The sequence below is a fragment of the Schistocerca nitens genome, chromosome 1 (genome assembly GCF_023898315.1).
Source record: "Schistocerca nitens isolate TAMUIC-IGC-003100 chromosome 1, iqSchNite1.1, whole genome shotgun sequence".
NCBI lineage: Eukaryota > Metazoa > Arthropoda > Insecta > Orthoptera > Acrididae > Schistocerca > Schistocerca nitens.
In genome coordinates this window covers 650,210,001-650,228,015 of record NC_064614.1, presented here as the reverse complement: position 1 = coordinate 650,228,015, position 18,015 = coordinate 650,210,001, and the positions used below count along the sequence as shown (strand labels likewise).

Below are 18,015 nucleotides of genomic sequence, written 5' to 3'. Positions count from 1 at the left end.
CCAGATGCGATTGTATGTACGAAGAAGAAAACCTTTACCCGCAGGAGAAAGGTTCTTCAGCATCTGAATATGAATAGAATCAGGCCCTGGAGCGGAGGACCGTGATCGGCCAAGTGCGGTTTCGAGTTCCCGCATGGTGAATGGGGCATTATAACTTTCACAATTCGAGGAGCGGAAGTCACGTGGCCTAGCCTCCTCGGCCTGTTTGCGGGGGAGGAAGGCAGGGTGGTAATGAGCGGAGCTCGAAACCGCGGCGAAAAAGCGGCCGAAGGCATTGGAGACAGCCTCAGGGGCCACAAGGACTTCATTCGCGACCTTCAAGCCAGAAATTGGGGAGTGGACCTTAGTGCCAGATAGCCGGCGCAGGCTACCCCAGACAACAGAAGAAGGAGTAGAACTGTTGAAGGTGCTGGTGAAAGCAGCCCAGCTGGCTTTCTTGCTTTCTTTAATAATACGACGACACTGAGCACGTAATCGTTTATAATTAATACAATTCGCCACTGTAGGGTGGCGTTGAAAGGTGCGTAAAGCACGTCGACGAGCACGTATAGCGTCCCTACATGCTGCGGTCCACCAGGGGACCGGTACGCGACGTGGAGAAGAGGTAGGGTGAGGGATGGAATATTCAGCAGCAGCGAGAATGACTTCCGTGAGGTGTGCGACCTGACGATCGCAGCTTGTGAAGGTTTGATCCTGAAAGGTCGCCCTGGAAGAGAAGAGCCCCCAGTCTGCCTTGGAGATGGTCCAACGAGAGGAGCACGGAGAGGGAGTATGCTGCAGGAGATGGATAATACACGGGAAGTGGTCGCTCGAATATGTATCAGCAAGGGCATACCACTCAAACCGGCGTGCAAGTTGGGGAGTACATATAGAGAGGTCTAAATGGGAATAGGTATGAGATGTGTCCGAAAGAAAAGTAGGGGCGCCAGTATTGAGGCAGACAAGATTGAGCTGGTTGAAAAGGTCTGCTAACAAGGAGCCCCTCGGGCAGGATGCTGGAGAGCCCCAAAGAGGATGGTGGGCATTGAAGTCTCCAGTTAACAAAAATGGTGCAGGTAGCTGAGCAACAAGTTGCGTCATGTCTGCCCTGGTAACGGCAGATGACGATGGAGTGTAAACGGTACAAAAGGAAAACGTAAAAGTGGGGAGAGTAATGCGGATGGCAACTGCCTGCAGGCCGGTGTGCAACGTGATGGGATCGTAGTAAATATCATCCCGGACCAGCAACATAACCCCTCCATGAGCTGGGATACCTACCACAGGGGGTAGGTCAAAACGCACAGAGGTGTAGTGTGCCAAGGCAATTTGATCGCATGGGCGTAGCTTCGTTTCCTGGAGGGCTACGACGAGCGGACGATGCGAGCGGAGCAGCAACTTCAAGTCCTCTCGGTTGGAGCGAACGCTGCGAATATTCCAGTGAATAAGTGCCATCGGAAGAAAAGGAAGATGAGAGAAGGGGTCACCTCGAAGGCCGCTGAGGGCCTGGCTTCGAGCGAGCACTGCCGCCGCTATCAGTAGGCGGACAGTCATCGTCCATTGGTTCTATAGGTTCATCGGCCATCTTGGGAAGATGGCCGGGAGGGGGAGCTTCCTCCGCCGGTGAACGGCCAGATGTTCGGCTACCAGCGGTGCGGCCAGGCGAAAGGGATGACGGCCTGGGGCGGCAACCGCTGGGTGGCGCAGGAGAAGAAATGCGCCGTGGCGGAGAAGGAGAACTGTGCTTCCTATTAGCCTTCTTGGATGGTCGTTTGGTGGAAGTACCGGACGAAGGCTGGGAGGTCGAGGTACGTAGGAAGTCTGCACGGGACGGTTCCTTCTTGAAGGCCCGTGCATCTGACTTCTGGGTCTTCGTCTTAGCAGAAGCTGATGAAGGGGCTGGTGTCTGTGGGGTGATGGGACGAAGAGGAGACGTCGACCGCGCGATCTTAGCACTGGCCGAACGGACGACCGTGGTGCTGAAGGTCAGATCGCATGTCTGGGTTGCTACCTCCCGGGTAGTCCGAGGAGAGGCGAGGACAGTGCTGTATTTCCCCGCTGGGAGCAGCGTGGGCTTCCTACTAGCCAATAGCTTGCGAGCAGCCGAGGTGGACACTTTCTCTTTGACTCGAATTTCCTGGATACAGCGTTCTTCCTTATAGACAGGACAGTCGCGGGAGGATGCGGCATGGTCACCCTGACAGTTCACACAACGAGGAGACGGAGGTGGACAGTCACCCTCATGGGCATCCCTGCCACAAGTGACACATTTAGCCGCATTGGAACAAGACTGTCAAGTGTGATTGAAACGCTGACACTGGTAGCAGCGCGTAGGTGTCGGGACATAGGGGCGAACAGAAATAACCTCGTAGCCCGCCTTGATGCGCGATGGCAGCTTAACACTATCGAAGGTTAAGAAAAGTGTCCGGGTCGGTACAAGGTCATTGTTGACCTTTTTCATGACCCGATGGACAGCCGTCACGCCCTGCTCAGCGAGGAAAGATTGAAGCTCCTCGTCAGTCAATCCGTCGAGAGAGCTACTATAGACTACACCACGAGACGAATTCAAAGTGCGGTGGGCCTCCACCCGGACAGGGAACGTGTACAAGAGTGTGGCCCGAAGCAGTTTTTGTGCCTGAAAGGCACTCTCAGTTTCTAGTAATAAGGTACCGTTACGCAACCTGGTACAAGATTTGACAGATCCGGCTATGGCATCTACGCCCTTCTGGATAACGAAAGGGTTGACAGAGGAAAAATCCTTTCCGTCCTCAGATCGAGAAACTACGAGGAACTGTGGGGCAGGCGGTAGTATTTTTGTCACTGTTGGCTGGTCACGTTTCCGTTTGTGGGTCGAAGTCAAAAGCGATGGAGTAGAATCCATTGCGGAGGAATCCCCCATGATTGCCAGCGTCTCCGATGGCGCGCTCCTTCCTTGTGGGGACCCTCTCAGAGGGCACTCCCGCCTTAGGTGAATGTTTACACCTCAGGTCACACCTCCCGAGAAACAGACGGAGGGACCAATCGGCATGGTCAGAAGGTATCAGCTCAGGCAATCACCCCTCCCCGGGCCTGGCCTTTACCAGGGGGTACGCGCGTGCCTTACATGTCTACCCAGGGCGGGGACTTACGCGTTACCCCGTCACCGGCTACGCGTGCGAACGCGTGGGTCGGCCTTCACACACGCACAGGGAGGAAGGAAGAAGAGGAAAAAGAAGAGAGAGGGAGAAAGAGGACAGACTGTCTCAAACGCCGAGGCGGAGACCAGAGAAGGCAAGGAGAAGAAGGCAATGAGAAAGCAAGGAGAAGGAGGCAAGGAGAAGGCAAGGAGAAGAAGGCAATGAGAAGGCAAGGAGAAGTCAAGGGAAAAAGTAAGGAAGACAGTGAAGTGGAGAAGAGCAAAGAAAGGAACCAACAAAAGGAAGGAAGAAACGAGAAGGAAAAACCAAAAAGACCACGATTATAGGTCGTGAAACCGTCCGTCTCCGGACGCAGGCGCTAACTACCCCCGTGAGGGGGATGGACTCCTTTTAGTCGCCTCTTACGACAGGCAGGAATACCTCGGGCCTATTCTAATCCCCGGACCCGCAGGGGGGCTATTCTTTGTCTGACCAATATGGATTAATTGATGAAGATTCATCAAAAATAGAAATGTATTTTGTTTTAGAAGACTTTAAGCATGCAAAATTATAATAATATAAATAAAAATAAACCTATTATAATTTAAATAACATTTTGTTCTTATGCAATGTTGTAATTAGTTAAGTTTGTTGAGCTACACATCTTTCGGTTAAGTACGCAGAGCTGCGGTGTAACATGGGATACATCAGAATAAAATGTTCCATCTTTATCCTCTTAGGCTCACAAAAAGTGTTTATGATAACTGAAAACATAGTTTGTGTCAGGACAACTCACTATGGGACATATTAACAACCTATGTATAGGTGGGATACAAAAGCCACTAGCTTTGGGCGACAGCAAGATGCAGAGGCGATTGTGCATCTCCGTCTGCTATTGAGGGTTATTTGTTCTTTGGATGTTGTGGCTTAGCAGTGCCTTGGAGGTCGAGGAGCAAAAAGGCATGTGCAAGAACGTAAACAATCATTAACAACTGAAAAAACATTGTAAGATTTGTCATTGATTTGATGGCTAATGTCAAGGCAAGACACACGCGTTGTAATCTGTCATCATCAGCTATGAAGTAAGATACAGTTGCTCACTTGTTATTGTAATTGAAGCTGTACAAGAAAAACATTGCGCATAAAATACAGAAGAGTTGCTGCAAAACTGTTTATGTCATTTAGCAGCTTGGACAGATTGAAGCCGTCTTCCAGCACTTGCACGTCACAATAAGATAAAGCAGTCCAATAGCACTGCACAGCAAGACCACAAAAGTGATTAACTTTGAAAACAGTGACCAAAAATGATTAAAGAGCGAAAGTTGACAACCAGGCATCAGGGTGACAGTCTGTACATTGGAGTCTAACAATGCAAGCAGCCATCAGCTGTAACACCTCACACTGTTTCCTTCACCACATACAGTTCTGTACACCACATCATACTGTTTCTTGAACCTCTTTACCCACCCATCAGATGAGGACAAGTCCTCAACTCCAGATATAATCGCCACCTTATGTGAATTTTTGCACATCACACCATTCACAAGGATGTTTGAGGCACTTTCTGTCTGAAACCAGTTCTTTATAATGTCTTCCCATTCCACATATTTAGAATAACTGGCATATTTAATATTTTTTGTTTACAGCCTACTGTTACTTGCACTTTCCAGAACAAAGCTTTATTTTTCACAATGGTGTTCAGCATAGACACACGTATCCCTAACTCTGTGCCAATGCAATGTGTGTCCCATTATGGACTTTAACGTTTTCAAGAGTCTTTACTTTCTCTTCCATCGAAATTCCTCTCTCTTTTTGTAATACATTCACAAAAAAAAAAAAAAAAAAAAAAAAAAAAAAAAAAAAAAAAAAAAAAAAAAAAAAAAAAAACACCTCCTGAAGATAGATGTTGACTGCGGATACTGTATCAAAGACACAGTCCCTTTTATTGTTCAGAGATGTCACTAAACCTGGCCAAAGTTGTAAACAATCATACATGAGCAGCGCCTGTTAGACGGAGGGGGTCCGACAGCTGATCAGTTCCAGTCATTCCATCAGGAAGTAGGTACATGGCTCGTGTTGTGTCCAGGTGTATCGGAGTGAACAAAAGCGATGTTGTTCGGACATGGAGGAGATACAGAGAGATAGGAACTGTCGATGACATGCCTTGCTCAGGCCGCCCAATGGCTACTACTACAGTGGATGACTGCTACCTACGGATTATGGCTCGGAGGAACCCTGACAGCAATGCCACCACCATGTTGAATAATGCTTTTCGTGTAGCCACATGATGCCGTGTTACAACTCAAACTGTGCGCAATAGGCTGCATGATGCGCAACTTCACTCCCGAGGTCCGTGGCGAGGTCCATCTTTGCAACCACAACACCATGCAGTGCAGTACAGATGGGCCCAACAACATGCCGATTGGACCACTCAGGATTGGCATCACGTTCTCTTCACCGACGAGTGTCGCATATGCCTTCAACCAGACATTCGTCGGAGACTTGTTTGGAGGCAACTCGGTCAGGCTGAAAGTCTTACTCACAATGGCCAGCGAGTGCAGCAAGGTGGAGGTTCCCTGCTGTTTTGCGGCGGCATTGTGTGGGGCCGACGTACGCTACTGGTGGTCATGGAAGGTGCCCTAACGGCTGTACGATATGTGAATGCCATCCACCGATTGATAGTGCCACCATATCAACAGCATATTGGCAAGGCATTCGTCTTCATGGACAACAATTCGCACCGCCATCGTGCACATCTTGCGAATGACTTCCTTCAGGATAATGACATCACTTGGCTAGAGTGGCCAGCATATTCTCCAGACAGGAACCCTATCAAACATGCATGGGATAGATTGAAAAGGGCTGTTTATGGACAATGTGATCCATCACCCAATCTGAGGGATCTACGCCGCATCACCATCGAGGAGTGGGACAATCTGGGCTTGTGGATAGTATGCCATGATGAACACATGCATGCATCAACACAAGAGAATGTCTGCTGGGTATTAGAGGTATTGGTGTGTACAGCAATCTGGACCACCACCTCTGAAGGTTCTCGCTGTATGGTGGTACAACATGCAATCTGTGGTTTTCATAGGCAATAACAAGTGCAGAAATGATGTTTATGTTGATCTCCATTCCAATTTTCTGTACAGGGTACAAAACTCTCTGAACCGAGGTGATGAAAAATTTTTTTTGATGTGTGTACTTTTCATCTTAAAACTGCAACAGAAAACATTACAACTTGTACTTCAAAGAAACAGCTAACAACGCAACATGATGATCACTTATGCAAGGCTGTGAACAACACTGCATGCTCAATTAACTCATGGAATGGTGGGTGACAGGAGTAGATGAGTCAACTGAAATCAACTCGCCTCAGTCTGTGACAGCTTTATTGGTGCCATCAGCGTAGTCAACCTAAGATAGCAAACAATACTGTGTTCAATGCATATACAAGCCACAAATGAAACTATATTATTAGTTGCAAATACTGAAGAGCGGGTGACCTCTGCATATGATGATAATCAGAGGGTGAAGTTAATACTGAAGCAATATCTCTTAAATAATGTCAGCATACCACTTTTGTAAAGCACACAATATTGAAAGCTAAGGTTGGTAGTGACAAGAAACAAGTGAATGTCACACATACTTCTACTGAAACAGTTACTCCCATCAGCCACCAACCCGAGTAGTGCTTGGTAGCAGCAGGAGGGAGAAATTAGTTGCACTCGACTCTTGCTGAGAAGTGATGTCAAAATGACATGTCTTCCATAAAACTCAACTCAAGCATGAAACTGTATTTGGCAAATGAAGAATTTTGGAGACACCATATTGGATTTATATTTCATTGTATTCTTATTTTACTTTGCATGTCATGATAGTATGCCATTTCAATGCAATGGTGCATTGAAAATTTATTGCAAATTTGTCACTCTTGGTACAGTCTGTTACAATTAAATAGCAAATAATGACATCAGTGATATTAGCTTTCAGGATAACATAAAATGAAAGATAATGTCAAAAGTTGAATCAGTTCACCATTGCATAGTGAACAGTGGAGAGGTATGGAGTTATGAAGTAGAAGGTAGTAGGTTCGCATTGTGCTGTATTCTACTTTTTCCTTTCACCTTTGCACTACATTGCTGTAAGTGAAATGAGCAACAATGGATCGCAATCAAAGTTCTGTAGCTGCTGGATGAAATGTACCAAATTCCATATGTGGTTTTGGCATTTGCCTGCAAAGGGGCTGAGCATAACTATCAGATATTTTGTTAATTCATGTGTTGGTGCACCTATGTTGCTAACAACTGGGTGGAGTGGCATTTCTTCCTTGGGGATTTTAGGAAGCCCACAAAGTTTAGGCAGCGTGGCTGACTGCAGACGAACTCTCTTTACCATTTTCTTGTCTTGGAATTTGTGCTGGAGCAGTTCTTCACCTCATTGGTAGGATCATCATCTACCCTCCTATGGGTGTCATGCTCTAATAGGTTGTACATGGTTTTTTTTTTTTTTTTTTTTTTTTGGGACACGGTAGCAGTACTGGACAACTTCCTTTGTCAAGTGGAAGGATGACTGTCTCAGAAGCTTCTCAGAGGCATTTAAGCACTTTCCTCTCTTCGTTAGAGATGTTTGATTTCGATGGAACACCCCTGGTACGTGTACACCATGATTCATGTTTATACTACACAGCATTCCATGGACGTGCAAGGGCAATTTGTTCCTCCATGCTTATAAATTCAACTGTTTTGAGGTCATCGGTGTTTGTGCAAAATTTTGCCCCTTTTCTAGTACAAATAAGGTAGCACTGTCAATTATTTTCTCTGTGCAGTTCTTACAGCTCTCCGAGGTTCGCCTTGAGGTTGTTTAGTCACAAAGCTTTCGTATTCAGTGGCTGACTGCCATTCTCTGTTGGCTTGAGACCAGAAAACTGTGTCTATTGACTCCCATGAGTCAGGGGAGAGTGCTGAAGCCAACTGCCACCGAAAGAGGATGTGGATGTGTTGACGCCACACTGGAAGATAAGCACTTCTGGCGGCGACAGCAGTGTGACCGAGGGCCCCAATTTTGTGCTCCAGTGAGACGCTTTCCCCACCACTGTGCCAGGTATGTGCCTGCAACCAGCTGGCCAGAGGCTGTGGGCAGGGTAGGGGATATAAAGGCGACACCAAGTACAAGTCAGTCAGTCATCAGGAAATCCCAATGATGGCAAGGAGTCAGCTTGCTGAAACATTGCGCCTTCTGGATAACACCATCTGGCTGAATACCCAAGAAATATTCTAAATCTTTCTACACTAGGAAAATTAAAAATCTCATTAATTAAAACACCATCTTTTGGATGACAAAAATGAAAAGTGTTGAGGTATTTTGACCTGGTACATTAACTGTAATACATCAATTGCTCCAAGGTAATTTAAAAAGAAAGTGTCAGAAAGTAGGATGAGCACTGCTCTTGCATGATACTTTGCAAAATTAGTTCATGGGAACTATTCTCCACAAAACCTATTATGTCCAGCGAATAACAGATGTTCCACATTCTAATAAATATTAGTAATGTGGGGGAAATTTCTATAAAAGGAATCAAACACAAAAGCACCTATCACACGAGAAAACAGATACACTAAATATAAGTAAAAACATCAATATGGAAAGAGTGATAGTTTCAAGCAATTTTACTTAGCAGCCAAAAGTTTATGTTACATCAGATCCGAATTTTATTATGCAAAAATTTTGATTATGTTAAACAAAGGGCCTTCCATCTGAAGCACTCAATTAGTGTAGATCAAATGCTCACAATTAACCACTGATTTACCAAGACAGTGAAGGTCAATAGAAATATATAACACAGTGTAGTACTGAATGATATTTTTTGGCAAAACGCGAACTACAGCTAGACAAAAGTTTCCCTTACACAAACTGCAGTTGGATCGAATAAACGGACCAAAAAAAGTACTCACGCTCCTCCTCTTCTGCAGATTCTTGTTGAGTGTCTGCAGGTTGTGTTATGGCTTGGTAGTCTGGTATTCTCCCTCCTGACGTTTCTCTCATTTCACGTTGCCTTTGCTGGATTCGCTGCTCTCTCGTTTCAGCCCACTCTCTTGAAAAACCATCAGCTGAGTCATTTCCTGTATGGAAGTAGTTAGTGCAATGATTGTTTTTATTTTTCACTGAAGCTACAGTCCAACACTGTTTTCAGAGGAGTTTAATGTATAATCAGATACAAAAATACGAAAAAAGGGAAGTAATTTAGTTTTGATTGTGGCCTCATGAAAGAATCATCATCATAACAATTATCTATTTTCTTAGTCTATTATTAACTACCTAAATCACACACTCAGAGTCAATACTGGAACCGTACTCCTCCTAGCAATTCTTTATCATTGTATCAACTAATCCAGTAATAAAGAGAGAGCAATGAAAGCGGCTACTTGTAGAACCCCTATACGTTAAAATAAAAAAAATTTTTAAAAAAGGAGAAGAACCAGAGAGAGAGAGAGAGAGAGAGAGAGAGAGAGAGAGAGAGAGAGAGAATGCTACTATAGTGAATTGTTTTTAATTGTGTATTTACAAGATGAATGAGCTTGGTTCCAACATAGGAAACAAAGGTACAGCATAATACAGGCCATTCCAAGTCTGTCTCATTGGGCACGAGTCCCTGTGAGTGCTCATCAGCTCACTCACAGGCAGGTGCAGGCAACAGGCTATACAAAGGGGAACATTTCATCCTGTTTGAACACTGTTCCGTTGTGTGTCCAAAGCTGTAATTTTTTGGCACACACAATATTTGGTAACACTTCTGTTACTAAAGCATTGCATTTTGTAGCCAAGGTAGCTGTAATGATGACTTCCTGAAGACAGGTACGTCACTCAGACCCCAGGATAAAAGAGACCCCATCTGTTTTGCTACAGACTGATCGCTGTCATCCTGGAATACGAGTGACCTGCCCTTAATTTCTGACCTTCCCCACTCCCACCCCCATCCCCCTGAGTAAGTAATTATTAGTTTTGAAAGCTAGGATGGTGTATAAATTTTCATATAAGTCTCTTGCCAGTATTTAAATTTCAGCTCCTGAAAGTAGGTACTGATCAACAATTCTGTCTCATTATTTCAACATTTATAAACATACAGTTCTGCAAAGCAGTTGCTGCTTGTAATTTTTTTTTCTTTTCTAACACACACTAGCTAACCATAAATACCAGGAATATCATATATTTTTTTTAGAAGTGAAATGCAAGACTGACAAAAAAAGTGAAAATTTAAGGGGTGCCTCAATGCTGTTAGATCAAAAATAGCATTGTTTCTTACTGTAGTTTAAAATAAAGATGATTCAAAACATATCCACGTAACAGAGTTTCATATATTCCAAGGGAACACGTAAATTCATTAGTTTTAAACATACAGCCTGTGTGTAAACTGTCATAACCAGAATAGCAAAGTGCAGCTTTCCAGACTAGAGAAAATAAATCATGCAGTTCCAAAAACGAAAATGTGTTTTACCAGATGTAGATATTGTAAGTTGGCACTAAGTAATTAAGAAATGACAAATGTATAAGATTGCTCTCAGTACCACTGGCCTCAAACTTACAACTTATTTCTCATAACCAGGTGATGTTTCACAAGTGAATGGAATATAAAAACAACTTCATTCAAGTACCAAATGGAAAACTTCTCACACAATATAGGATACGCCAAATTAATTTATTCACCGTTTCTTTTTGTATAATAATGGCACCACCATTGAAAACTGAATATTTAAAAGATATCTTGAACACAATGTCAATTCTCTCACCCTCAGGTGTTGCTTGTCTCCGTCTGTGTGGTAAACTAGATTTATCACTTGAAGATGTCCGCTGTTGCTGTTGCTGAGGCTGGTGAGTTGTAGGTTCCTGAGCATCTCCGCCATCAGCAACACCCACATAGCTGTACAGTATGGTTGCTAATTTGGAAACACAACAAAAATTACAATCTGAAGTTAAGGTATAGACTAAAATCATTTTTAAAAGTGACTGATTATACAGTAAGCTACAGCATTCAATATAGAAATATTATATGAGGAATAAATGCAGATATACAATTACTTTTTGAATAAATTTTTGTGTGTATTCAGATAATAACCTATACTGTGATAAGCATACACAGCACTAGGAGAACTGCTGGGGGAGGAGGCTGAGAAAAAAATGGCACAAGATTACTACATACTGAAAAGTTGTAGTGCTTAAATTTTATATGTAGTGCAACAACAGAACGAAAGCATATTGCTATGATGAAAGCAATGTGTGAAGGAAAGTCTACTTTCACTTGAAGCACAGTCTGAATATTATGTGATGAAACTTGAAAGCCTGTCTGTTTTCACTAATTGGTATTATACCTTGAAGCATCACAAGACAATAGTGAATTATGCGAAACAGAACACAATGTTCAAAATGTCATAACATGTTACAAAAAAGTTTACTCATGGATTTGATCATTTCATTAAAGACAGAGAGCAGGGAAAAGCTGGTTGTCAAAAAAATTGAAGAACTGGGATTAAAACGAATATTTACATTTGATTTCACAATGTTAGAGAAATGGCCAGTACTTAGTGACAAAGTATCAGCTGTAGCAGAATAAAATGTAAATGTACTCTAACACACTAAGGACTAGCACAAAAAAGACATGAAAGAATGAGAGTCAATAAACAAAATGATTAAAAAGTAAAAGAAAGTAAGTTGGAATAGGAAAGTAATGCACAACAGAGAAATAATTATAAACATGAAGTAAATAAATAAATAAATAAATAGTGATGAGCCAGAAAATAATACAAATATACATTAAGACTCAGCAATTCACTTGAATGGTTTTCCCCTTCCTTTAATATATGGAACAGGAAAAGAATTACTGTTTTTATTACTCTCTAAGAGCCATTACTATACTAATTTTATTGTTAATGTCTGTATAGGAAATGGTACAGGGGAAGCCACAAAACTGAGAACTGAACTACAAGGGGTGTTCAAAAAGAAATGAGCCGGAGGCATAATTACAGAAACCAGTACCTGTATGTTGGAAGTATTGACCCTGACTGTTGAGACACTTGTCCCACTGTGACACAAGGCGGTGAATGGCTGTCTCTCAAAATTCCCGGGGCTGCAAATGTTAACCAGTTCCGCAAGTACAGCTGGACACTGTCATCCGAGCTAAATTGTTTGCCCTCATCCGAGGTAAATTGTTTGCCCATCAGAGCCTTTTTAAAGGGGCCAAAAATGGGTTAATCACAAGGAGAGAGGTCTGGACTGTATGGAGGGTGACCGAGAACCTCCCATTTCAATTTCTGCAGGAGTGCCGCAACTCTGTTGGCCGTATCAAGCTTTGCATTTTTGTGGAGCAGAATGACCCCACAGGTGAGATTGCCTGGTCATTTTGATTTGATCGCTTGGTGAAGAGTGGTCAAGGTTTGCGAGTAACACTGGGCATTCACTGTTGTCACGTGTTGCAGGAAATGAATCAGAATGGGGCCATCTTGGTGAAAGAAGAACATCAGCATAACTTGTTCTGAGGGGCAAATGATTCACCTCGGACGATGACGTCCAGCTGTACATGCGGAACCGGTAAACATCGCAGCCCTGGGAATTTTATGAGACAGCCATTCGCTGCCTTGTGTCACAGTGGGACAAATGTCTCAACAGCCAGGGTCAATACTTTTAACACACAGGTACTGTTTTCTGTACTTATGCCTCCAGCTCATTTAATTTTGAACACCCCTTATAGAATTCTGCTATAGATAGAGGTAACTGACGTAAGATGATAGTTTTACTGGACTATTTTGAGCTGTGCTCCCTTACCATAACTTGGAACAGTTTTCTGCTCAAGGGGCCAGAAGGAAGCAATGGCTGAGCATGAAGAAAACTTTCTTAGGAATCCAACATACAACCCAAAAAGAGTTTCATTAGCTGCCAGAGTATTGTTGAGTTTAAGCAAATTCAAATTTTATACATTACCGTTATCATTGGGTCAGTACATTCGTCTCTACAGTGGTACAGAAACTGAATGAAAATGAAGTTTTCTCACTTTTTTCTTAGAGAAGAAATGTTTGACTGCAGGATTTTCCATTTCCGATTTTGTTTTCCTGCTATGTGTTTCATCCTCATCTTACCAAGAGGAAGCGAGGTGGAATGAAGAGTGGAAGCATAGTGACTTAGTGAGACATTAATAAAATGGCAGTGGAGAGAGAATAATGACTGTATATTACTGCCACAGGGAATGTTGTGTAACAAGGCTGATGCAAAGGAATGTAATGGCATTTTGTAGGGAAGCATTAAAATTGTGGGTGGCTTGGTGTTTTATTGGAGAAAATGTTAACTGTTTTTATCCAGTTCTCTGATTTAGTGATGTTTACAACCGTTCTTTTGTCTGAAACTAGTATGCTCACTAAGTGTCCAGCTACTGAATCACTTATGCTTCCCATTCTACAGTAGAAGCACACACAGTTGGAAATGACACATGAAAAATACTGGAAAAAGACATTGTCCCCTATAATAACCTACTGTAGGCTCCTTTCAGTTGCCTTGTCTAAAAACTGCAACTTTTCCAACACAGTAGTTTTATAATGTAAATCCTTAAAGGAAGGAAAATTAAATGTCTGCCAGTTGTTCTACCAATATAAAGTGATTAGATAGATAAAAAATCTACTTAACAACTGGTGGCAGAACACAGACATAAAAGGAGGTTATAATTAGGCAAGCTTTTGGAGCCAGTGGCTCTTTCTTCAGGTAGAAGGGTTCAGGGGTCAGAAGAGGGGTGAAGGAAAAGGATTGGAGAGGCCTAGGAAAAGGGGTAGATTTTGGAAAAGTCATCCAGAAACATGGGTCAGGGGAGGCTTCTGGACACATCATTAAGATGTTCCTCCTCATCCTGTCCGATAAGGCTCCTCTGAGCCTTGGTTGTGTGTGACTTTTCTGAAATCTACTCCTTTCCCTAGACGTCCCCAGTCCTTTTCCTTCACCCCTCTTCCTACCCCCTCTACCCTTCTATATGAAGAAAGAGCCACTGGCTCTGAAAGCTTACCTAATTATAAGCTTCTTTTATATGTGTGTTCTGCCACCTCTCTGTGAGTAGATTTTTTTATCTATCCAATTACATTATATGAATATAATAGAGGGAAACATTCCACGCAGGAAAAATATATCTAAAAACAAAGATGATGTGACTTACAATACGAAAGCACTGGCAGGTCGATAGACACACAAACGAACACAATCATACACACAAAATTCTAGCTTTCGCAACCAACGGTTGCTTCATCAGGAAAGAGGGAAGAAGAGGGAAAGACGAAAGGATGTGGGTTTTAAGGGAGAGGGTAAGGAGTCATTCCAATCCCGGGAGCGGAAAGACTTACCTTAGGAGGAAAAAAGGACAGGTATACACTGTGTATGTGTGGTTGGATATGGGTGTGTGTGCGAGTGTATACCTGTCCTTTTTTCCCCCTAAGGTAAGTCTTTCCGCTCCCGTGATTGGAATGACTCCTTACCCTCTCCCTTAAAACCCACATCCTTTCGTCTTTCCCTCTCCTTCCCTCTTTCCTGATGAAGCAACCGTTGGTTGCGAAAGCTAGAATTTTGTGTGTATGATTGTGTTTGTTTGTGTGTCTATCGACCTGCCAGCGCTTTCGTATGGTAAGTCACATCATCTTTGTTTTTAGATATACAATTACATTATATTGTCAAAAAAGATTGTTTTAATTGTTCTTCCAAATATTCTAACACACTCCTTAACTTAGATGGGTTATATTCTTAATATGATTCAGTCACATTCACAATGACCAGTCTTTACAAATACAATAACTGGTTTAAAACTGATATAATACAAAAATTCTTCCTGGTGCTTGTCTTTCAGGACTCACTAATGTCACAGAACAAGTAACTTGGAAAAATTTCCACCCACAAATTTCGGTCATTACTGCCATTACAAACTAAATCAGTTCTTTGCCATGTGACATTGAAGACAGATGGCATTATGAGGAACAGCTAACAGCAATTCAAACTACCTCACTTAACTGTTATAAAATTGTTCAGGAATCATTCAATACTTCTCATAACAAAAATTTTACAGAGTTTAACATATACAAGGCAGAGTGTAGAGAGGATCAACCTGAAGACCTAACTCCTCCTCTAGCAGTCCAAAAGGAAAGATTTCAGTCATGGACGTGGCCTGTCTATGGAACACCTCGATCACAACAGCTAGTGCCCACAGCTGCCTTAAGTAACCATACCTGTTCTGATTATTAAAATTGATCATTGCCTTCCCATTTGAGATGTTGAAGTTACATAATAATTTTATGCCATAAAGGATCTTTTCCTAAGTGAAATCCAGTAAAAAGTACCACCTTACCTTGCAAAATAAAATAAACAACATTTTTAAACACAATAGCAAATTGCTGTGCACCCAAAAAGGATTAGTCAAATATGGATTGTGGCTAAAATATTTCAAGTACAATATGCAAAAGCCACATCACACCATTAAATGCTAAATTTTCAACATACTAGAATTTTAGAACTTTAAGTGACAAACCAAGATGTAGATAATTTACACAGCCTACTAAATTTTGAGCATTGTTAGTTTTTACCAAAATTATTCATTCAATCCTGTAAATACAGAAAAACTGACCCAATAAATGTGCACTGCATGTAAAATAGCAAGTGTCTTCCAAATATGGACTTTCTAACTCTCTTTCCAACCACTCCTAAAACTATTGAAAAACATGCAACATTGTAGAAATATTAACCTTACCTTCTCCCAAATTTGCTTAATGTTATCTCTTTCATATACTGTGTATAAATATAACAGAGGGAAACATTCCACGTGGAAAAAATATATCCAAAAAGAAAGATGATGAGACCCACCAAACAAAAGCGCTGGCAGGTCGATAGACACACAAACAACCACAAATATACACACAAAATTCAAGCTTTCGCAACAAACTGTTGCCTCATCAGGAAAGAGGGAAGGAGAGGGAAAGACGAAAGGATGTGGGTTTTAAGGGAGAGGGTAAGGAGTCATTCCAATCCCGGGAGCGGAAAGGCTTACCTTAGGGGGAAAAAAGGACAGGTATACACTCGCACACACACACATATCCATCCACACATACAGGCACAAGCAGACATATTTAAATATGTCTGCTTGTGCCTGTATGTGTGGATGGATATGTGTGTGTGTGCGAGTGTATACCTGTCCTTTTTTCCCCCTAAGGTAAGCCTTTCCGCTCCCGGGATTGGAATGACTCCTTACCCTCTCCCTTAAAACCCACATCCTTTCGTCTTTCCCTCTCCTTCCCTCTTTCCTGATGAGGCAACAGTTTGTTGCGAAAGCTTGAATTTTGTGTGTATATTTGTGGTTGTTTGTGTGTCTATCGACCTGCCAGCGCTTTTGTTTGGTGGGTCTCATCATCTTTCTTTTTGGATATATATACTGTGTATACTATAACATAGTGATAGTAAAGTTAGTATATAAGCAATCATTATTACTTTTGAATGATTAAGCAATGGATGTGATGTCGTAAAAGAGTGCTGGGCGAGGATGTCATGAGGGCTTGATTTTTTTCAGAATCATGAAAACCACTCAGTGGCAAGGACCAGTTAGACAGCACCTTACTATATTAGCATGTGAAGTAGGAAAGACTACACTTGCTTCCCACAATTAGAATAAAGTGAATAACAGAAAGCACAAAATGCCAATCTCCGTATCATTCATTACTCATAGTTGGCTACACATGTATAAAGAACTTGACTTCCACAACAATAGTTATTTTCTTTTAATTTTTAAACCAATTTACTTCACAATGTGACATATTCAGTTAAGTTCTGCAGCTACTGCAATGAAAGAATTAAACTGGTTAAGGACTTGATTTACATAAGCCATTTCATCTTATGGGGACAATCTAAGATTTTGAAGGATTTAGCTCCACACTCATTTTCTTGTACTCATTATTATTTTGACTACTCATCATCTTCTTGAGATTCCTCCATAAATGGGAAGCTTCAGAGATACGGAATGAGTAAACATACATATGAACATCAATAAACAGCTGTTTGAAACTACACAGTCCAGTCACATTAATGTGGCAACCACCTATGTTGGATATCGGCGTGCAATAACCACTAACAGATGGTTGGTGACAGCACTAGCAGTGGGAGGTATATAAAGTGTGTCAGGGGAACAAGGGAAACTGTGCAAAAGTTGTGCTGTGGAAACAGAAAGATTTATCTGACATCCAAAAGGGCATGATCTTTGGCATTTCTGAAATGGCTAAGTTTGCAAACTGTTCATGTGACACCATGGTTAAAGTACACAGTGCATGGCAAAATAGTGCTATCCAAAAAAGGTGCAGAGACAACTGTAGTGCATCATGGTCCATAGATGACAGCAGTGAACAACAGCTTTGGAGATGTGTACAGGCAAATGGTCATGCAACTGTTGAGTAACTGAGAGCCAAGATGAACCTAGGGGCAACCAACAGTGTCTCCTCAATGACCATTCAGCAAACATGGCATCGTATGTGGCATGTTGCAAAAGCCATTAGGTGCCGATGCCACACAGCAACACACCACTGTCGTGTTGACTGCCAGCTCAGCCCCTGCGACTACCCAACATTTCAGCTCCGCCATTTGCAATGCAACCTGAAGAGGTCCTTTGTGAACACTGGACCAAAGCACAGAGGGAGCGTAAATCAGCAAGATATGTCGCTCCTGCCACAAATTTTTGCTGCACCAGCCAGTGTCACATACAGCCCATCAGGTGGACGTGTATCTCTGCTGTGTAGGTATTTAGGACCAAGCCTATGCCGATCGTGGCAGTTACGACACAGCCAGACAAGAGAAGAAGCCTGCCCGGATCCAGTGCTGCCTCGACTACACACCCCATTCACTGCCAAGGCACCTCAGCAACATGCCC

The 18,015-nt window shown here is 42.6% G+C and overlaps 1 protein-coding gene across 1 annotated transcript in view; it reads right to left on the bottom strand.

Moving 5' to 3' along the window:
- LOC126258560 (presenilin homolog) overlaps positions 1 to 18,015 on the bottom strand; it is a 129,410-nt gene that overhangs the window by 41,487 nt on the left and 69,908 nt on the right. Inside the window, exons 7-8 of the mRNA XM_049955651.1 lie at positions 10,883 to 11,029; positions 9,050 to 9,217 (exon numbers count right to left, since the gene is read on the bottom strand). Coding sequence (XP_049811608.1) covers positions 9,050 to 9,217; positions 10,883 to 11,029 — 315 coding nt within the window. The remainder of the gene's footprint in view (positions 1 to 9,049; positions 9,218 to 10,882; positions 11,030 to 18,015) is intronic.